This window comes from Chlorocebus sabaeus, chromosome 2 (genome assembly GCF_047675955.1).
Source record: "Chlorocebus sabaeus isolate Y175 chromosome 2, mChlSab1.0.hap1, whole genome shotgun sequence".
Taxonomy (NCBI): domain Eukaryota; kingdom Metazoa; phylum Chordata; class Mammalia; order Primates; family Cercopithecidae; genus Chlorocebus; species Chlorocebus sabaeus.
In genome coordinates, this window is record NC_132905.1 from 69,592,338 (window position 1) to 69,606,622 (window position 14,285).

Sequence of the window (14,285 nt, forward strand, 5' to 3'; positions counted from 1 at the left end):
AACTGACAGCATCAGGCAGTATTTCTGTCACAAGTTACCTTGTTCCTTGGCAACTGCTCTGCAAAGAATGTGCCATCAAGCTTGAAAGGAACTGCCACATACTTGGAACACAGTAGCCTTGAGGGGGTCTGAGCTCGCTAAATTCCCTTCCAAAGCCTCAGTAACCACCCCCCTGGAGAAGTGACGAGAGAGCTGCTTGCCCCCACCTCTCACTGATTCTTGCAAGATCGAGTTGCCACTCTAGATTTCTGAAAACCCACTGGCCCTAGACAGGGCTCAAGAAAAGAGGTGGCTGATTTCCAGGAGAAGTAATGCTAGACATAACAGTAATGGCAGCTGGCATTTATGGAGGCTTTACTATTTTCCACACGGTTGTACTAAGCACTTTACCTACATATTTTGTTCGTTTATACCACAAAACGGCCAAATCAGAAACTATTGTCATCTCACGAGTTAGGAAACCAGAGTCTAGAGGGATTAAATTGCCCAAGGTGAGGCGCCTATAATCCCAGCACTTGGGGAGGCCAAGGCGAGTGGATCGCCTGAGGCCAGGAGTTCGAGACCAGCCTGGCCAACATGGTACATGGTCTCTACTGAAAATACAAAAATTAGCCATGCATAGTGGCATGTGCCTATAATCTTAGCTACTGGGAAGGCTGAGGCAGGAGAATTGCTTGAACCCAGGAGGCAGAGGTTGTGGTGAGCCGAGATCATGCCACTGCTCTCCTGGGTGACACAGGAAGACTCCATCTCAAAAAAAAAAAAAGAGACACCAGGGATCTGTGTACACAGAGGAAAGGGACAGGGGGAAGGCCGCTATCTGCAAGACAAGTACTGGGGCCTCAGGAAAAACCAGCCCTGCCAATGCTGTGGTATTAGACCTCCGGCCTCCAGAACTGTAAGAAAATCAATGTCTGTTGTTTAAGCCACCCAGTCCATGGTATTTCGTTATGGCAGCTCTTACAAAGACACAAACTTAAATGGGTATTCTATAGGAACAGATATATATACAAGGAAGATAGACATTCTTTTATCAAAGTGGACTTCACTTCTTAAAATATACTAACATTGTGTACTAACATTGTAAAATATAATTTTAAATATTTTTTTGTAAAGCGGAAAACAGTTCCAGTATCATCTCCGTAACCTGTTTCTGATTCTTGCCTGACTCCCACAGCCCGCATTAAGGTTGAGCGCCCACTCCCTCCTCAGTTCCCAGGTTTCCAAACACACATTCTTCATCCCCCATTGAGCTGGTTGTAATCACAGCATTCAATTACAAGTCTGTCTCCCTGGATGGACCGTAAGATCTTGGGGGCCAGGGCACTGTTGTTAGATTTTTAATTATTTTATTTTATTTATTTACTTTTTGAGGCAGGGTCTCACTCTGTCGCCCAGGCTGGAGTGCAGTGGCATGATCTTGGCTCACTGCAACCTCCACTTCCCAGGTTCAGGCGATTCTCCTGCCTCAGCTTCCTGAGTAGCTGGGACTGCAGGCACGCACCACTGTGCCCAACTAATTTCAGTATTTTTAGTGGAGACAAGGTTTCACCGTGTTGGCCAGGCTGGTCTCAAACTCCTGATCTCAGGTGATCTGCCTGCCTCGGCGTCCCAAAGTGCTTGGATTACAGGCATGAGCCACTGCACCTGGCCTAGATTCTCAATTAAATCACATTTGCACAGATCTTTTTTCCATAGTAAGGAGTATTTATGGGTTCCTATACGTGGGACTAGGACCACGTATCTTTAGGTGGTCACCATTCAGCCCTATTATACCTATAGCAACATCATCATAGCAAGAGACTGGAAACATCCCACACAGCCATCAGAGGGGCCTGCGTGAATATGATACATCCATACAGTGGAGCACTCTGCGGCCCTTAAGAGGAACAAGGCCATCGTATGTATACTAACTGGGGAGAAAAAATGCAAAGCACAAAACTGTGTTTATACATTCCACCATTTTATTTATTTATTTATTGATAAAATTTATTTTATTTTTTTGAGACAGTCTCGCTCTGGAGTGTAGTGTGTCGATCTCCGCCCACTGCTGCCTCCGCCACCCTGATTTTAAAAGATGAGTGAAAGATGTGCCGTGGTTTCCTCTACAGAATGTTCAGACCAGAGAGCCCTGGAAGACCATGCCTGAAATGCGGCTAAGGCACCACGAGGCTGAACAGAAAACGGGGGCCTTATCAGAGAGAAGAGAAGGGCCACATAGTCCCAACGCCCAGGAGGCTCCGACCTGACCTGTGGCTGCACGTGTTTGCTGCAGGGCGAGAATCTGGGGAAGACTCAGTGAAGAAAATGTCCTGGGCAGGCCGGGAAGAGCAACACACACACAACCGCAGCAGAGAGAGGGATGGGGGGACCCTGCCCTGGGAGCCACTCCGGCTGAGGCTCAGGAGGGGAGCTGCAAAGCCTGAAACACATCGATGACGGCTGGTGATGAAAACAGGTGGACCTACTTCGATGGCAAGATGGACAGATCTGAGCTCACACATCCTCGGGATAAAAAATACAACTCTGTGGAAATGGACATGAGACACTGGACATGAGCCCTCATTCCCCAACTTGTAGAGATGACTGAGAAAGGCTTCCAGAAACTCGAGGACATCACAACTTCCAGCTGGGTCAAACTTCTCAGGGTGCTCTGAGGACTGGGCAGAGAGACCCCCGGGTGTCCCAGCGATGGCAGAGTCTCTAGGGGATGGAGACACCATGAAGATGGGGATGGAACCTGCCTGCCCCACGGAGAGGGGAGGGATGGCCGTCCAGGTCTCAACCTGCAAACAAAACCCATGTGGCACCTGAGAGGAGCACAGAAACGAACACAACCCTCACAGAACTCAGGACACACACAACACCTCACACACCTCAGAATACACACAACCCTCACACACCTCAGAACACACACACAACACTCACGCACCTCAGAACACACACACAACACCTCACACACCTCAACACACATACAACACATACCTCAGGACACACACAACCCTCACACACCTCAGGACACTCACGTCTCACACACCTCAGGACACACACAACCCCTCACGCACCTCAGAAACCTACACAACCCCTCACACACCTCAGAAACCTACACAACCCCTCACACACTTCAGGACACACACAACCTCTCACACATCTCAGGGATTCACACAACCCGTAACATACCTCATGGACTCATACAATCTTTCACACACCTCGGGAACCTACACAACCCCTCACACATATCAGGACACATACAACCCCTCACACACCTCAGGGACTCACAGAGCCTCTCACACGCCTCAGGGACTCACACAAGCCCTCACCTCAGGAACCTACACAACCCCTCACACACCTCAGGACACACACAACCCCTCACACACCTCAGGGACTCACACACCTTCTCACACACCTCAGGACACACAAAACCCCTCACACACCTCAGAAACCTACACAACCCCTCACACACCTCAGGAACCTACACAACCTCTCACACACCTCAGAAACCTACACAAACTTTCACACACCCCAGGGACTCACACAACCTCTCACACACCTCAGGGACTCACATAAACCGTCACATGCCTCAGGAACCTACACAGACTCTCACAAACCTCAGGAACCAATACAACCTCTCACACCCTTCAGGACATACACACAACATCTCACACACCTCAGGGACGCACACAACCCCTCACATACCTCAGGAACCTATGCAAACTCTCACCTACCTCAGGACACACACACAACCTCTTACACGCCTCAGGACAAACACACACCCACTCACACACCTCAGGACCCAAGCACAACCCCTCACACACCCCAGGCTCATACACATAATCCCTCACACACCTCAGGAACCCACACACAACCCCTCACACACCTCAGCGTCTCACACACAACCCCGACACACCTCAGCGTCTCACACACAACCCCTCACACACCTCAGCGTCTCACACACAACCCCGACACACCTCAGCGTCTCACACACAACCCCTCACACACCTCAGCGTCTCACACACAACCCCGACACACCTCAGCGTCTCACACACAACCTCTCACACACCTCAGGCTCATACACATAAGCCCTCACACACCTCAGGAACCCACGCACAACCCCTCACACACCTCAGCGTCTCACACACAACCCCAACACACCTCAGGCTCATACACAAACCCTCACACACCTCAGGACCCACACAATTCATCACACTTCTCAGGACACACACATAATCCCTCATACACCTCAGGACCTACGCACAACTCTCTCACACACCTCAGGAACCCACACACAACCTCTCACACACCTCAGGACACACACACTCGCACACCTCAGGACACACACACACTCCCACAGTTAGAATGATGCACAGGGACAAAAGCGCCTTCTGGTTCCTCTTTGTAGTATTTTCTTCATTCATTCACGATGTCGGCGTTTACCGCCTATTGCACATGAGTCGCTTGCAGAACTATCCGAGTGACACACGTCCCAAGCAGGCTCAGGTGAGCCCCAGGTGTGTGTTTTCCACACGCAGCACCATGGATGAGAAGGATGGCCAGGGTTTAACAGGAACATTGACTCTCGCTTGCTCCTCATTCTCTTCTCTATCACAAAAATCACACGAACAATTCAGATGGAGATGCATTTAGTGAACTGATGAAACTTTGAATCCTGTCTCCTATTTAAACTCACATATATTATTTTCCCCTCATAAAAAATGTTTTTTTCTAGTAAATAATTTGATATCCAAAGAAAATTTATATTTCTTCAAAAACGTATGCTCAGAGAAATGAGCTCTTACTACACGTTGGGTGTTGAAGACTTGATATTAAACACATGATTTTTGTCAATTGGGAGGAGCAGTTTGACTCTCTCCAGTGTCCTTTGTGGATGGATGGACTCTACTGACGATGAGTTTCTGTATTAGAATTGCAGGTTTGGGGATGTTTAATTATTATCTGAGCTGGTACAATGGTGACACTGAGTGAGACGTTCATGCCCCTTTAAGACAGAAAGTCCGTTGGAACCGTCTGCTGCTCTCTGGTCTCCGGATATGAGGTGAGAGGGCTTGGGGACAGCTGTTGGGACACAGCCCAGATAACCTGGTCCCAGCAGAACTGACCGTCAGGGAACAGGTGAGGTGACGAGGTCTGGTAGTAGGGCTGAGGGAAGGGGTCTTCCCTGGACGGAGGGGGTCATGAGTTTGGGGCCGAGGACACTGCGGTATCCCCTCAGAGGAGTGGGGAAGAAGGAGCTTTCTCAGGGCTGTGAGGACCGTGACCCCAGCCCACTTCCGCAGACACATTCCCAGTCCCGGCCGGGAAGGAACGGCAGTGGTCCGGTTACTGGTAGGTCTTGTTCTAGGCCTTTGATTCGCTTCCATCAGGAGACTCTCTTTTAAACAACATTTCTCCGATCACTGTGGTTAAACTGTTCCTTCTTATGTTTGTATACAGTTAGAAGTTTATGAAAACACAGTCAGGGTTTTGCTAGGGGCCACGGGCTTCCTAAAACTGAGAGGGCGAGGTAGAGGTGGAGGCAGCTTTCGGAGATGACCCTGCAGGCTTGCAGCAAAGCTTTGCGTTTTCTCTTTTGTTTTTGTTTTCCAATTGCTGTGAGCTTCCTAGAACTGGTATAAATGCTCTACCTATAAAAAGGTATTTCCTTTCCACGTCTTCACCATGAATTCACAAATGTCGCCCTGACGGTTCAAGACTCATACTCAGCACAGTGGAGGGTCTGCCTGTGCCCCTCCAGGTGGGTGCTGATCCTATGGTGCTGATTAAAGGGCTGAGAATTCCCTCAGTGTCGCATGCGACCATCCACTTACACCAGCTCACACCCCGAGACCATCCCGCTCACACCCGCTCACACCCCAAGACCATCGCACTCACACCTGCTCACACCCCGAGACCATCCCGCTCACACCCCAAGACCATCCCGTTCACACCCGCTCACACCCGCTCACACCCCAAGACCATCGCGCTCACACCTGCTCACACCCCGAGACCATCCCGCTCACACCCCAAGACCATCCCGTTCACACCCACTCACACCCCAAGACCATCGCGCTCACACCTGCTCACACCCCGAGACCATCCCGCTCACACCCCAAGACCATCCCGTTCACACCCGCTCACACCCCGAGACCATCGCACTCACACCTGCTCACACCCCGAGACCATCCCGCTCACACCCCAAGACCATCCCGCTCACACCCGCTCACACCCCGAGACCATCCCGCTCACACCCGCTCACACCCCAAGACCATCCCGCTCACACCCCAAGACCATCCCTCTCACACCCCGAGACCATCCCGCTCACACCCGCTCACACCCTGAGACCATGCCGCTCACACCCCAAGACCATCCCGCTCACACCCCGAGACCATCCCGCTCACACCCCAAGACCATCCTGCTCACACCCCGAGACCATCCCGCTCACACCCCGAGACCATTCCCCTCACATCCGCTCACATCCATTCACATTCTGCTCACATCCCACTCACACCCCTCTTTGGATGACCAGAGTGCATTAGGTGTCAGGCTGATCTTCTAGGATTTCAAGCATTTTCCACAGAGGATGGTGGAGAGCCAGGAGTGGACAGCTCAGTCCCTCCGTCTGTGGTGTCCTTTCACCTGGTCAGCTTCAGGCTTGGGAATGTGCACACGACCCAGGGGGAGAAGAGTGGCTCCAGGTCCTGCTTACACTTAGGTTGGGGTTGGGGCCTTCAGCCCACACTGACAGGTTAGGGGGGCTGCATTCAAGTGTCCCCATAGCCCTTCCCTTCCCAACCAGGATGCTGGCAGGTCAGCTCAAGGCTGGCACCCACCAGGGCACCCACCCAGAGGACCCATGCCCGGGAGCTGGGGCTGTTATGGAGAAGACAGCTGCGGCAGCTGAGGTCCCCACAGAGGACTGCAACGCCGGGGAGACGCCAGTGAGTTGAGCTCTGTGGGGACAGAGTTAGCCCCACCAGGCGGGACCCCGATTCCTGTCCCTGAGGCCCACCATTGGACTTTCCCTCGCCGGGCCCCTGTAGGAATGCACCACCCGGGGACACTGATTCCGTACTTCCTCTCCAAGGGTCACGTGGCTTTTTCCCCCTCTGCAACCATATCTCTTGGTGGATGGGAGGCAGGGCAGGTAGTTAAAGAAAATATTAACATTCCAACTTTTCTCCTGTAATCCAGGAGAAGGCACCAGACTTTAAAAACTTCATTAAAGAAAATCAGAAAGGTGACATGCCTCACATCATCCCAGCAAGTTTCCTGATTTTTACCATCTTCCTCACTGGACCCTGATGGACAGTGCTTGCTGTCATTAAAGTCCCACAGGTGGGCCAGTGTCACCCAGTGCAGGGCTATACCTTTATCACGATCCTGCTTATATTCTCAGAGCAAGACTGGAGGCTCTACGATCCACTGAAAGATCCCAGGGGAAGGCTAACACGTCAGGTTGAAAATGCAGTGACTTCCATAATTTTTAAACTATTGACCATACATCCATGCCAGTACAGCGTTTGAGACCAGCCTGGCCAGCATAGCAAAACCCTGTCTCTACTGAAAAACGAAAAATTAGCCAGGTGTGGTGGCATGTGCCTGTAATCCCAACCCCGGATGCTGAGGCACCAGAATTGCTTGAATCTGGGAGGTGGAGGTTGCAGTGAGCTGAGATTGCACCACTGCACTCCAGCCTGGGTGACGGAGCAAGACACTGTCTAAAAAAAAAAAAAAAAAAAAAAAAGAATGCCAGCCTCTTTTTGCTGTAGTAGTGTTTTAACAGAAAAATCATAATTCACTAACCATCTTTATCTGGTTATATTATGTGGACTAACTCATAATAAACACTACTTAATAAGAATAAAGCTATGGCCAGGCATGGTAGCTTATTCCTGTAGTCCCAGCACTTTGGGAGGCCGAGGCAGGTGGATCGCTTGAGCCCAGGAGTTTGAGACCAGTCTGGGCAACATGGTGAAATCCCTATCTCTACTAAAAATACAAAAATTAGTGAAGTGTGGTGGCACATGCCTGCAGTCCAGGCTATTTGGGAGGCTGAGGCAGGAGGATCACTTGAGCTCATCAAGTTGAAGCTTCAGTGAGCTGAGATCATGCCACTGCACTCCAGCCTGAGAGACTGAGTGAGACCCTGAAGAAAAAAGAAAGACAGAGAGAGAGAGAGAGAGAGAGAGAGAGAGAGAGAGAGAGAGAGAGAGAGAGAGAGAGAGAGAAAGAAAGAAAGAAAGAAAGAAAGAAAGAAAGAAAGAAAGAAAGAAAGAAAGAAAGAAAGAAAGAAGAAAGAAAGAGAAAGAAAGGAAGGAAGGAAGGAAGGAAGGAAGGAAGGAAGGAAGGAAGGAAGGAAGGAAGGAAGGAAGGAAAGAAAGAAAGAAAGAAAGAAAGAGGCTGTGGTTGTCCTGTTTATCTCATCGGGTGTCTTTTGTCCCAGGAATAGTGTTGGTCTTACATCAGAGAGGGCTTGAGTACTGTGCAGATAAATGTGCCCATTGTGACGTCTGAGAGGTTTTTCTGGTGTTCTCTTCCCAATAACAGCCATTACAGCAGCAGATCATCAGACTCCACCAAGAGCTCGGGAGACAGAAGTCTCTGTGGGCTGATGTTCATGCAAAACTCCGGAGTCGTATACATGCTTTGAGGAAGCAGAAGGTAGAGCTCCAAGAAGAGCTGAGATCTCCGCAGCTGCGGCAGTGGGAAGCCAGGCAGAAATCTGCAGCGTCCCCACATGCGGGGCAAGAATCACGCGCTCTGGTACCAAAAGTGCATTTATGTTTTTGTACCATTTGCATTATGTGAAAATAGCGTCCCTGTAAAGATGTGGGCTTTATTGCTGAGTGACGTGGTATCGCTCACGCTCCAGGTGGTGGGCGGGGTTGCTCACTTCCAATCAACTTCATTTCCCGTAAGTAATGATTAATAAGAACTGGATGCATCAGGCCTCTCCCCTGGCACTCCAGCCGACAGAAGAACTGCCGCCCCCAGGCTGTGTGTCTCAAGTCTAGAATTCTAAGACATCTCAGGACAACAGCAGCAAACTCTTACTGTGGACTTTACATGGGCTAGATACAGAGCTGTACGGTCTTACTCTCTATGTCGACCTTATGAAATGGATACTAAAACTAACTCCATCGTGGCCACGGGCTGGAGAACATGGAGCTGGGATTTGAACCCAGGGTGACTGCAGAGCCAGCTCAGTAGCCTGGTGTCCTTCGGTTCATCCTCTAGGGCAGCTGTGTAGAATGCAATAGAGACCTGTTGAAACGGGAAAAGTTCCCCTGTCCCCCTCACAGGGTGTGCGATGGGGGTGTGGCTCGCTTCTTTGGTTCTCCACCGCTCAAACCTCTAGGGGAACATACAGACCGGCAGGCTGTGGGGCTCTGACCCCACGGCAGTGTCTAGGGGTGAAAGTTTCCAGCGGAAGCGCCAGTGGGTGTGTGTTACAGGGTGGGAGCTCTTTGGTTTAGCCGTCTGTAGGCAGTTTGTGTTTATTAGCTCAATTAGACCGTCTGACTTATCACATGGACAGAGGGCTCTCTGTGTCCTGGGTTCTTGCCTTGGTGTACCTGAAAAATCAGATCACATGTAGGCTTGGAGGATGGGTGCAAGGTTTTTTACTGAGTGGTGATAGCTCTCAGCAGATGGGAGAGCCAGAAGGGAGATGGAGTGGGAAGGCGGTTTTCCCCTTGGAGTTGGGCTGCTCAGCAGCTGGGCTCTCCTCCCACCACTCCGAGCAAACTCTGTGTCATTCCACCAGTCAATGCCCTGTTGGTGTCTGCTGTGTCTGCTGGTGTGCTCTTCGGCCGGTGTGTTCTCGACAACCAGCCGCTTGTGTCTCTGCCCGCTAGGGTCTCGGCGTTTTTATAGGCATAGGATGGGAGGGTGGCAGGCCAGGGTGGTCTTGGGAAATGCAACATTTGGGCCCGAAAGCAGAAATGCCTGGGTCCGTGGGCACAGGCCCGGGGGTGGAGCCCTAGCCAGGGACCCGTCCTTCTCTACCCAGGACTTTCCTGCCCCCATCCTGTATCACTACCCTGCTCTATCCCAAACGGAGAACCAGCATTCTCATGCTGAAGTAGTGGGTGCCTCCCAGCACCAGCCTGCCTTTACAGAACACTGAGCTTTCACGTTTGATCACATGGCTCAAAGAACCAGCCTGAGAGAGTGTGAATGTGGCCAGTGTTACTACTGCCTTGTCTGGGTCCTGTTTCCCGCACATGGGTCTAAGCAACTTGAATCATTAAAATTATACGTACAGGTAACGACACATGGAACCACGCGAACACCCTCCAAAAGTAAGTGGGGATATTTCTCAGTAGGTTAAGAAAAGTACTAACATTTCCTAGCTGCACTTATTGTGTGAACTTTTAAATCGGTACTTCCAGGACTTAGAATATTTCCGATACAGCACAGTGATTACAACACACACACACACACACGCACGCACACGCACACACACGCGCCCACTGAATATATTCCAGAGGAGCCTGCTCTGTGTTCTGTTCTCCAAGCACAGCGAGAACAGCCACAAGTTCCTCTACAATAAATTATGGGAAATCTTGGAAGTTATTCTCCGTCTTTGGGAGCTCTGCGAGAGCTTTGTTTCCATGGAGATGGCTTCTGTTGCCTCAGAAAGAAAGTGGGTTTAGCTTCTCAGCACAGCAAAGCGCCCAGTCCTTCTGTGGAAGGAAGAGCAGAAGCTGGCAGGCTGTTCCTCCATCAGAGGAAGAGAGGGGGACATTGCCACAAATACTGGCCAGGATTGTCCACCTTCTGTGGGGAGAACCCAAGAAGACCCACAGGGATTTTTCCCTGCATATATTGTATGCCAGTTCCTAAAAAATAGTATCTACTGCCCCATTTGGGTCATTGTACATTGGGAGAAATGTAACCATGACAATTACCCCAAGAGTCAATGAAGTCTTACTCAGTCTTCACATGCCCTACAGTTTTTGATCATTCTCTTATTTCAAGATCAGAGCTTGGTGAATTTCCAAATATTTTTCCATTCTGTGCATTGTACTGGTCACCATGGAGCTCTTCATAAGAACAGGACCTACGCTCACAAGAGCACACCTGATTTGAAGAAAGAGGATGGGATATGTGAATCCCACACTTTAAATATGCGTAGGTGTATCTGTGTGTAGTTGCAGTTTTAGGGACTGAATAATCTAAAAGGCTGAGGCGTGAGCACCCACGGAACGCGGGCACGGCTGTGTGGGTGAGCCACTCTGGATCTGATATTAAGGGTTCGTTCATAGCAACCCTCTCCCCTTCTCACTCCCTCCTCCTCCTCAGAGGGGAGAGTGGTGAATAATTTAACATTCCAGACCTCACATACCTCATCCCACCTGAAGGATCACGCTGTTCCAGGTCAGTCTGCTGATAACTCGGAAAGTTGGGAAGTTGCATTTTGAATCTTAGACAAGTTGTAGAGACAACACTAGAAGTAGTATCACATTTTCTTCCTCCGTTAACACATTCCTGGTTGAAGACACCAGGAGCCTAAAGGAAGGTATGTTGGGTATTGTTTATTCTGTAGCCTTTGGGATCCTGTGATCATTTTGAAACAAGGAACCACAATAAGAAGCACAAAGCAAACATCGGCTCCAGTTTCCTTCACAAACCTTTGGTGAGGGTTTCTGTGCTTATCAACATGTTAGGGGGAAAACCCAGTCCAAGTCCCCTTACCTGGTACTGTAATTTTTTCTAGGACATTCCAATTATTCTTGATTGTATTAAAATTTGAATTTATTTTACCTTCGAAAACGTGAAAAATTTTCCCTGCATTTTGTCTTTTAGGCATTGGAACCCGCTTTTGGAAAAATTTCACCTCCGTCGGCTGATGAAGAGACAATGCCCAAATACGCTGGCCGCAAGAATCAGAGTGCCACTCTCCTGGGACAAAGATCGTCATCTAACAATTCAGCTCCTCCAAAGGTGAACCTTTGTGCTTATCATCTGTAAAGAGCAGCAGAAGTTCTGTACCCAAACACACACACCCCGTCAGCTCCTCACCACACAGTTTCTCCTCCCTGGGTGAGCAGGGTGCTCCCTGGAGTCCTGTGTTCTTCCAAGGACACGGGTGCATGCCTTTCAAACAAGATCCTAACCCTTAGCACTTCTTGCTGCAGAGCAGATTCCAAGTCCTCCTGCGGCTTCCCTCTGAGCGCACTCACAGCAGCAAGCGTCTGGCTGGGCCACATGGACTCGGGGGCTTTGTTTCCGTGGGTGCAGCCTGCGGAGGTGATGTGCAAGGCACTCTCTCCACGCGCCGTGGCTATTGTGTCTCGGGGCTCACAGCCTCCCGTGTCCCTGCTTCTGCACTGCCGTCTTGCACCTGCTGCTTGTCAGCGTGGACTCCTCTGAACAGGGGTGGCACTATTAGCTTGGGGGCCACAGTACAGGATGCTATTTTGTCTCTTGTTGGGAATAGGCCCCCAAATATGGCCATAAACTGGCCCCAAAACTGGCCACAAACAAAATCTCTGCAGCACTGTGACATGTTCGTGATGGCCATGATGCCCACACTGAAGGTTGTGGGTTTACCAGAATGAGGGCAAGGAACACCTGGCCCACCCAGGGTGGAAAACCGCTTAAACACGTTCTTAAACTACAAACAATAGCATGAGTGATCTGTGCCTTAAGGACTTGCTCCTGCTGCAGATATCTAGCCAGACCCCATCCCTTTGTTTTGGCCCATCCCTTTGTTTCCCATAAGGAAGAATACGTTTAGTTAATCTATGATCTATAGAAACAATCAAATTATCACTGGCTTACTGTCAATAAATATGTGGGTAAATCTCTGTTGGGGCTCTCAGCTCTGAAGGCTGCGAGTCCCCTGATTTCCCACTCCACACGCTATACTTTTGTGCGTGTGTCTTTAATTCCTCTAGCGCTACTGGGTTAGGGTCTCCCTGACCGAGCTGGTCTCAGCAGTCTCCATCAAATTTTTCTTTGTTAAAATTAGATCCTCTTTAGAACATTCTGCCAGCCAGTGTGTCTCTTCCTGTCCTAGCTTTGTGTCACCCTCATACTCAGGAGGCAAATATCGTGAGTCCTCAGCCAGCAACTGATACCCCCAACTCCTGAAGATGATTTATCCCTTTGCATTCTTTCCCAAAGCAACTGCTGGTCAGATAACACTTTATTCCCTGAAGGAAGATCAGAAATCTACTCCAAGCGTTTGTCACAAGTAGGAAAATAGCTTTTTCAGATCTATGAGTACAAAACATTGTAAGTCCCAGGATGGACTGCACAGGCCCAGCCTCCTGTGACATGCGGACTTCTCTCATGCTCCCTCATGGACCTGAGTTAATCACAGGCATGCTGGGCAATGTACGAGCAAATAGATAACTGAATGGGTGGCTTATCCATGCCTTGAAACCATCACTTTTTAAATAGTGCAAAAGGTAGACAATTATTTTTATGATGCATTTTTTAATTGAGCTTCAAGCACTTTATTTCACTGCTGACTTTATTCTACAATATCAGCCATATATTGGAATCCTGAATTCCACAGGAGCGTGGGCTGTAAAATGGGGAATCAGAGACACCAAGTAGTGGATGCCACGTGTGTCCTTCTGTAGGAAGCAGAGGCAGAATCATCTAGATTCTGTGATACCTGGTGTGATGTGTTGCTTAACATTTAAAAAAAATATAATGGCTACTAATGCAAACATTTCCCACATTTATTTTCAGCCATTGAGTTTAAAGATAAGAAGAATTAACTTGTGGAAAACAACACCACAGGAAAATAGAGATAAAAGTCTTTCCGGGAGACGTCAAGGCAGAAGAGCAACACCCACTGGAAGGCCGACTCCCTGTGCAGAGAGACGGAGGGTGTCTGAAGATGGAAAGGTGGCCTCGGACACCTGTGTCACTCTACACTGGCTGAATGGAAAATTCAGATTCAGAGAAAGTTCCACTTAGGTCTAATAAAAGTACTCAATTTGTTATTCAAAATAGACCGAGTAATTTATTAAACTAATTATGTTTCTATAGATAAAACCTTGAATTTCTTCAGAAATGCCTTTAATGCTATAAAAGCAAACAACTTGAATTGGGTTTTAAAAATCAGTTGCTTTCCTGAGCACTGTAGTTGGTATATTTCTGCAGAGTCTTTAAAAGAATTGATCTACCTTGTAGTGCGGGGTGCAGGGCTGTTGGGTGAGCCCTGGCGTCTTGCTGGAAATCGAGGATGGCTGAAGATGGCTTTGTGCTCCCAGCCTTTGGGCTCAAGGTATTGCCCGCTCCAGGGACCTTGTGACAAGGCAGGC

At 49.4% G+C, this 14,285-nt stretch overlaps 1 protein-coding gene across 1 annotated transcript; it reads left to right on the forward strand.

Annotated features, from left to right (window-relative positions):
- The first annotated feature begins 6,688 nt into the window (after window positions 1-6,688).
- On the forward strand, window positions 6,689-13,938 carry TCP10L (t-complex 10 like). The gene is made up of 4 exons (XM_007964936.3): window positions 6,689-6,935; window positions 8,545-8,760; window positions 11,809-11,946; window positions 13,708-13,938. The coding sequence occupies exons 1-4, from the start codon at window positions 6,795-6,797 to the stop codon at window positions 13,936-13,938; spliced, it is 726 nt and encodes a 241-aa protein (XP_007963127.3). The 5' UTR covers window positions 6,689-6,794.
- Window positions 13,939-14,285: the final 347 nt, after the last annotated feature.

Coding starts and splice junctions, on each gene's coding strand:
- TCP10L (XM_007964936.3), top strand. CDS start 6,795: ATGCTGGCAGGTCAGCTCAAGGCTGGCACCCACCAGGGCACCCACCCA. Junction 6,936..8,544: donor GCAACGCCGGGGAGACGCCA/GTGAGTTGAGCT, acceptor TCCCAATAACAG/CCATTACAGCAGCAGATCAT. Junction 8,761..11,808: donor GGCAAGAATCACGCGCTCTG/GTACCAAAAGTG, acceptor TTTGTCTTTTAG/GCATTGGAACCCGCTTTTGG.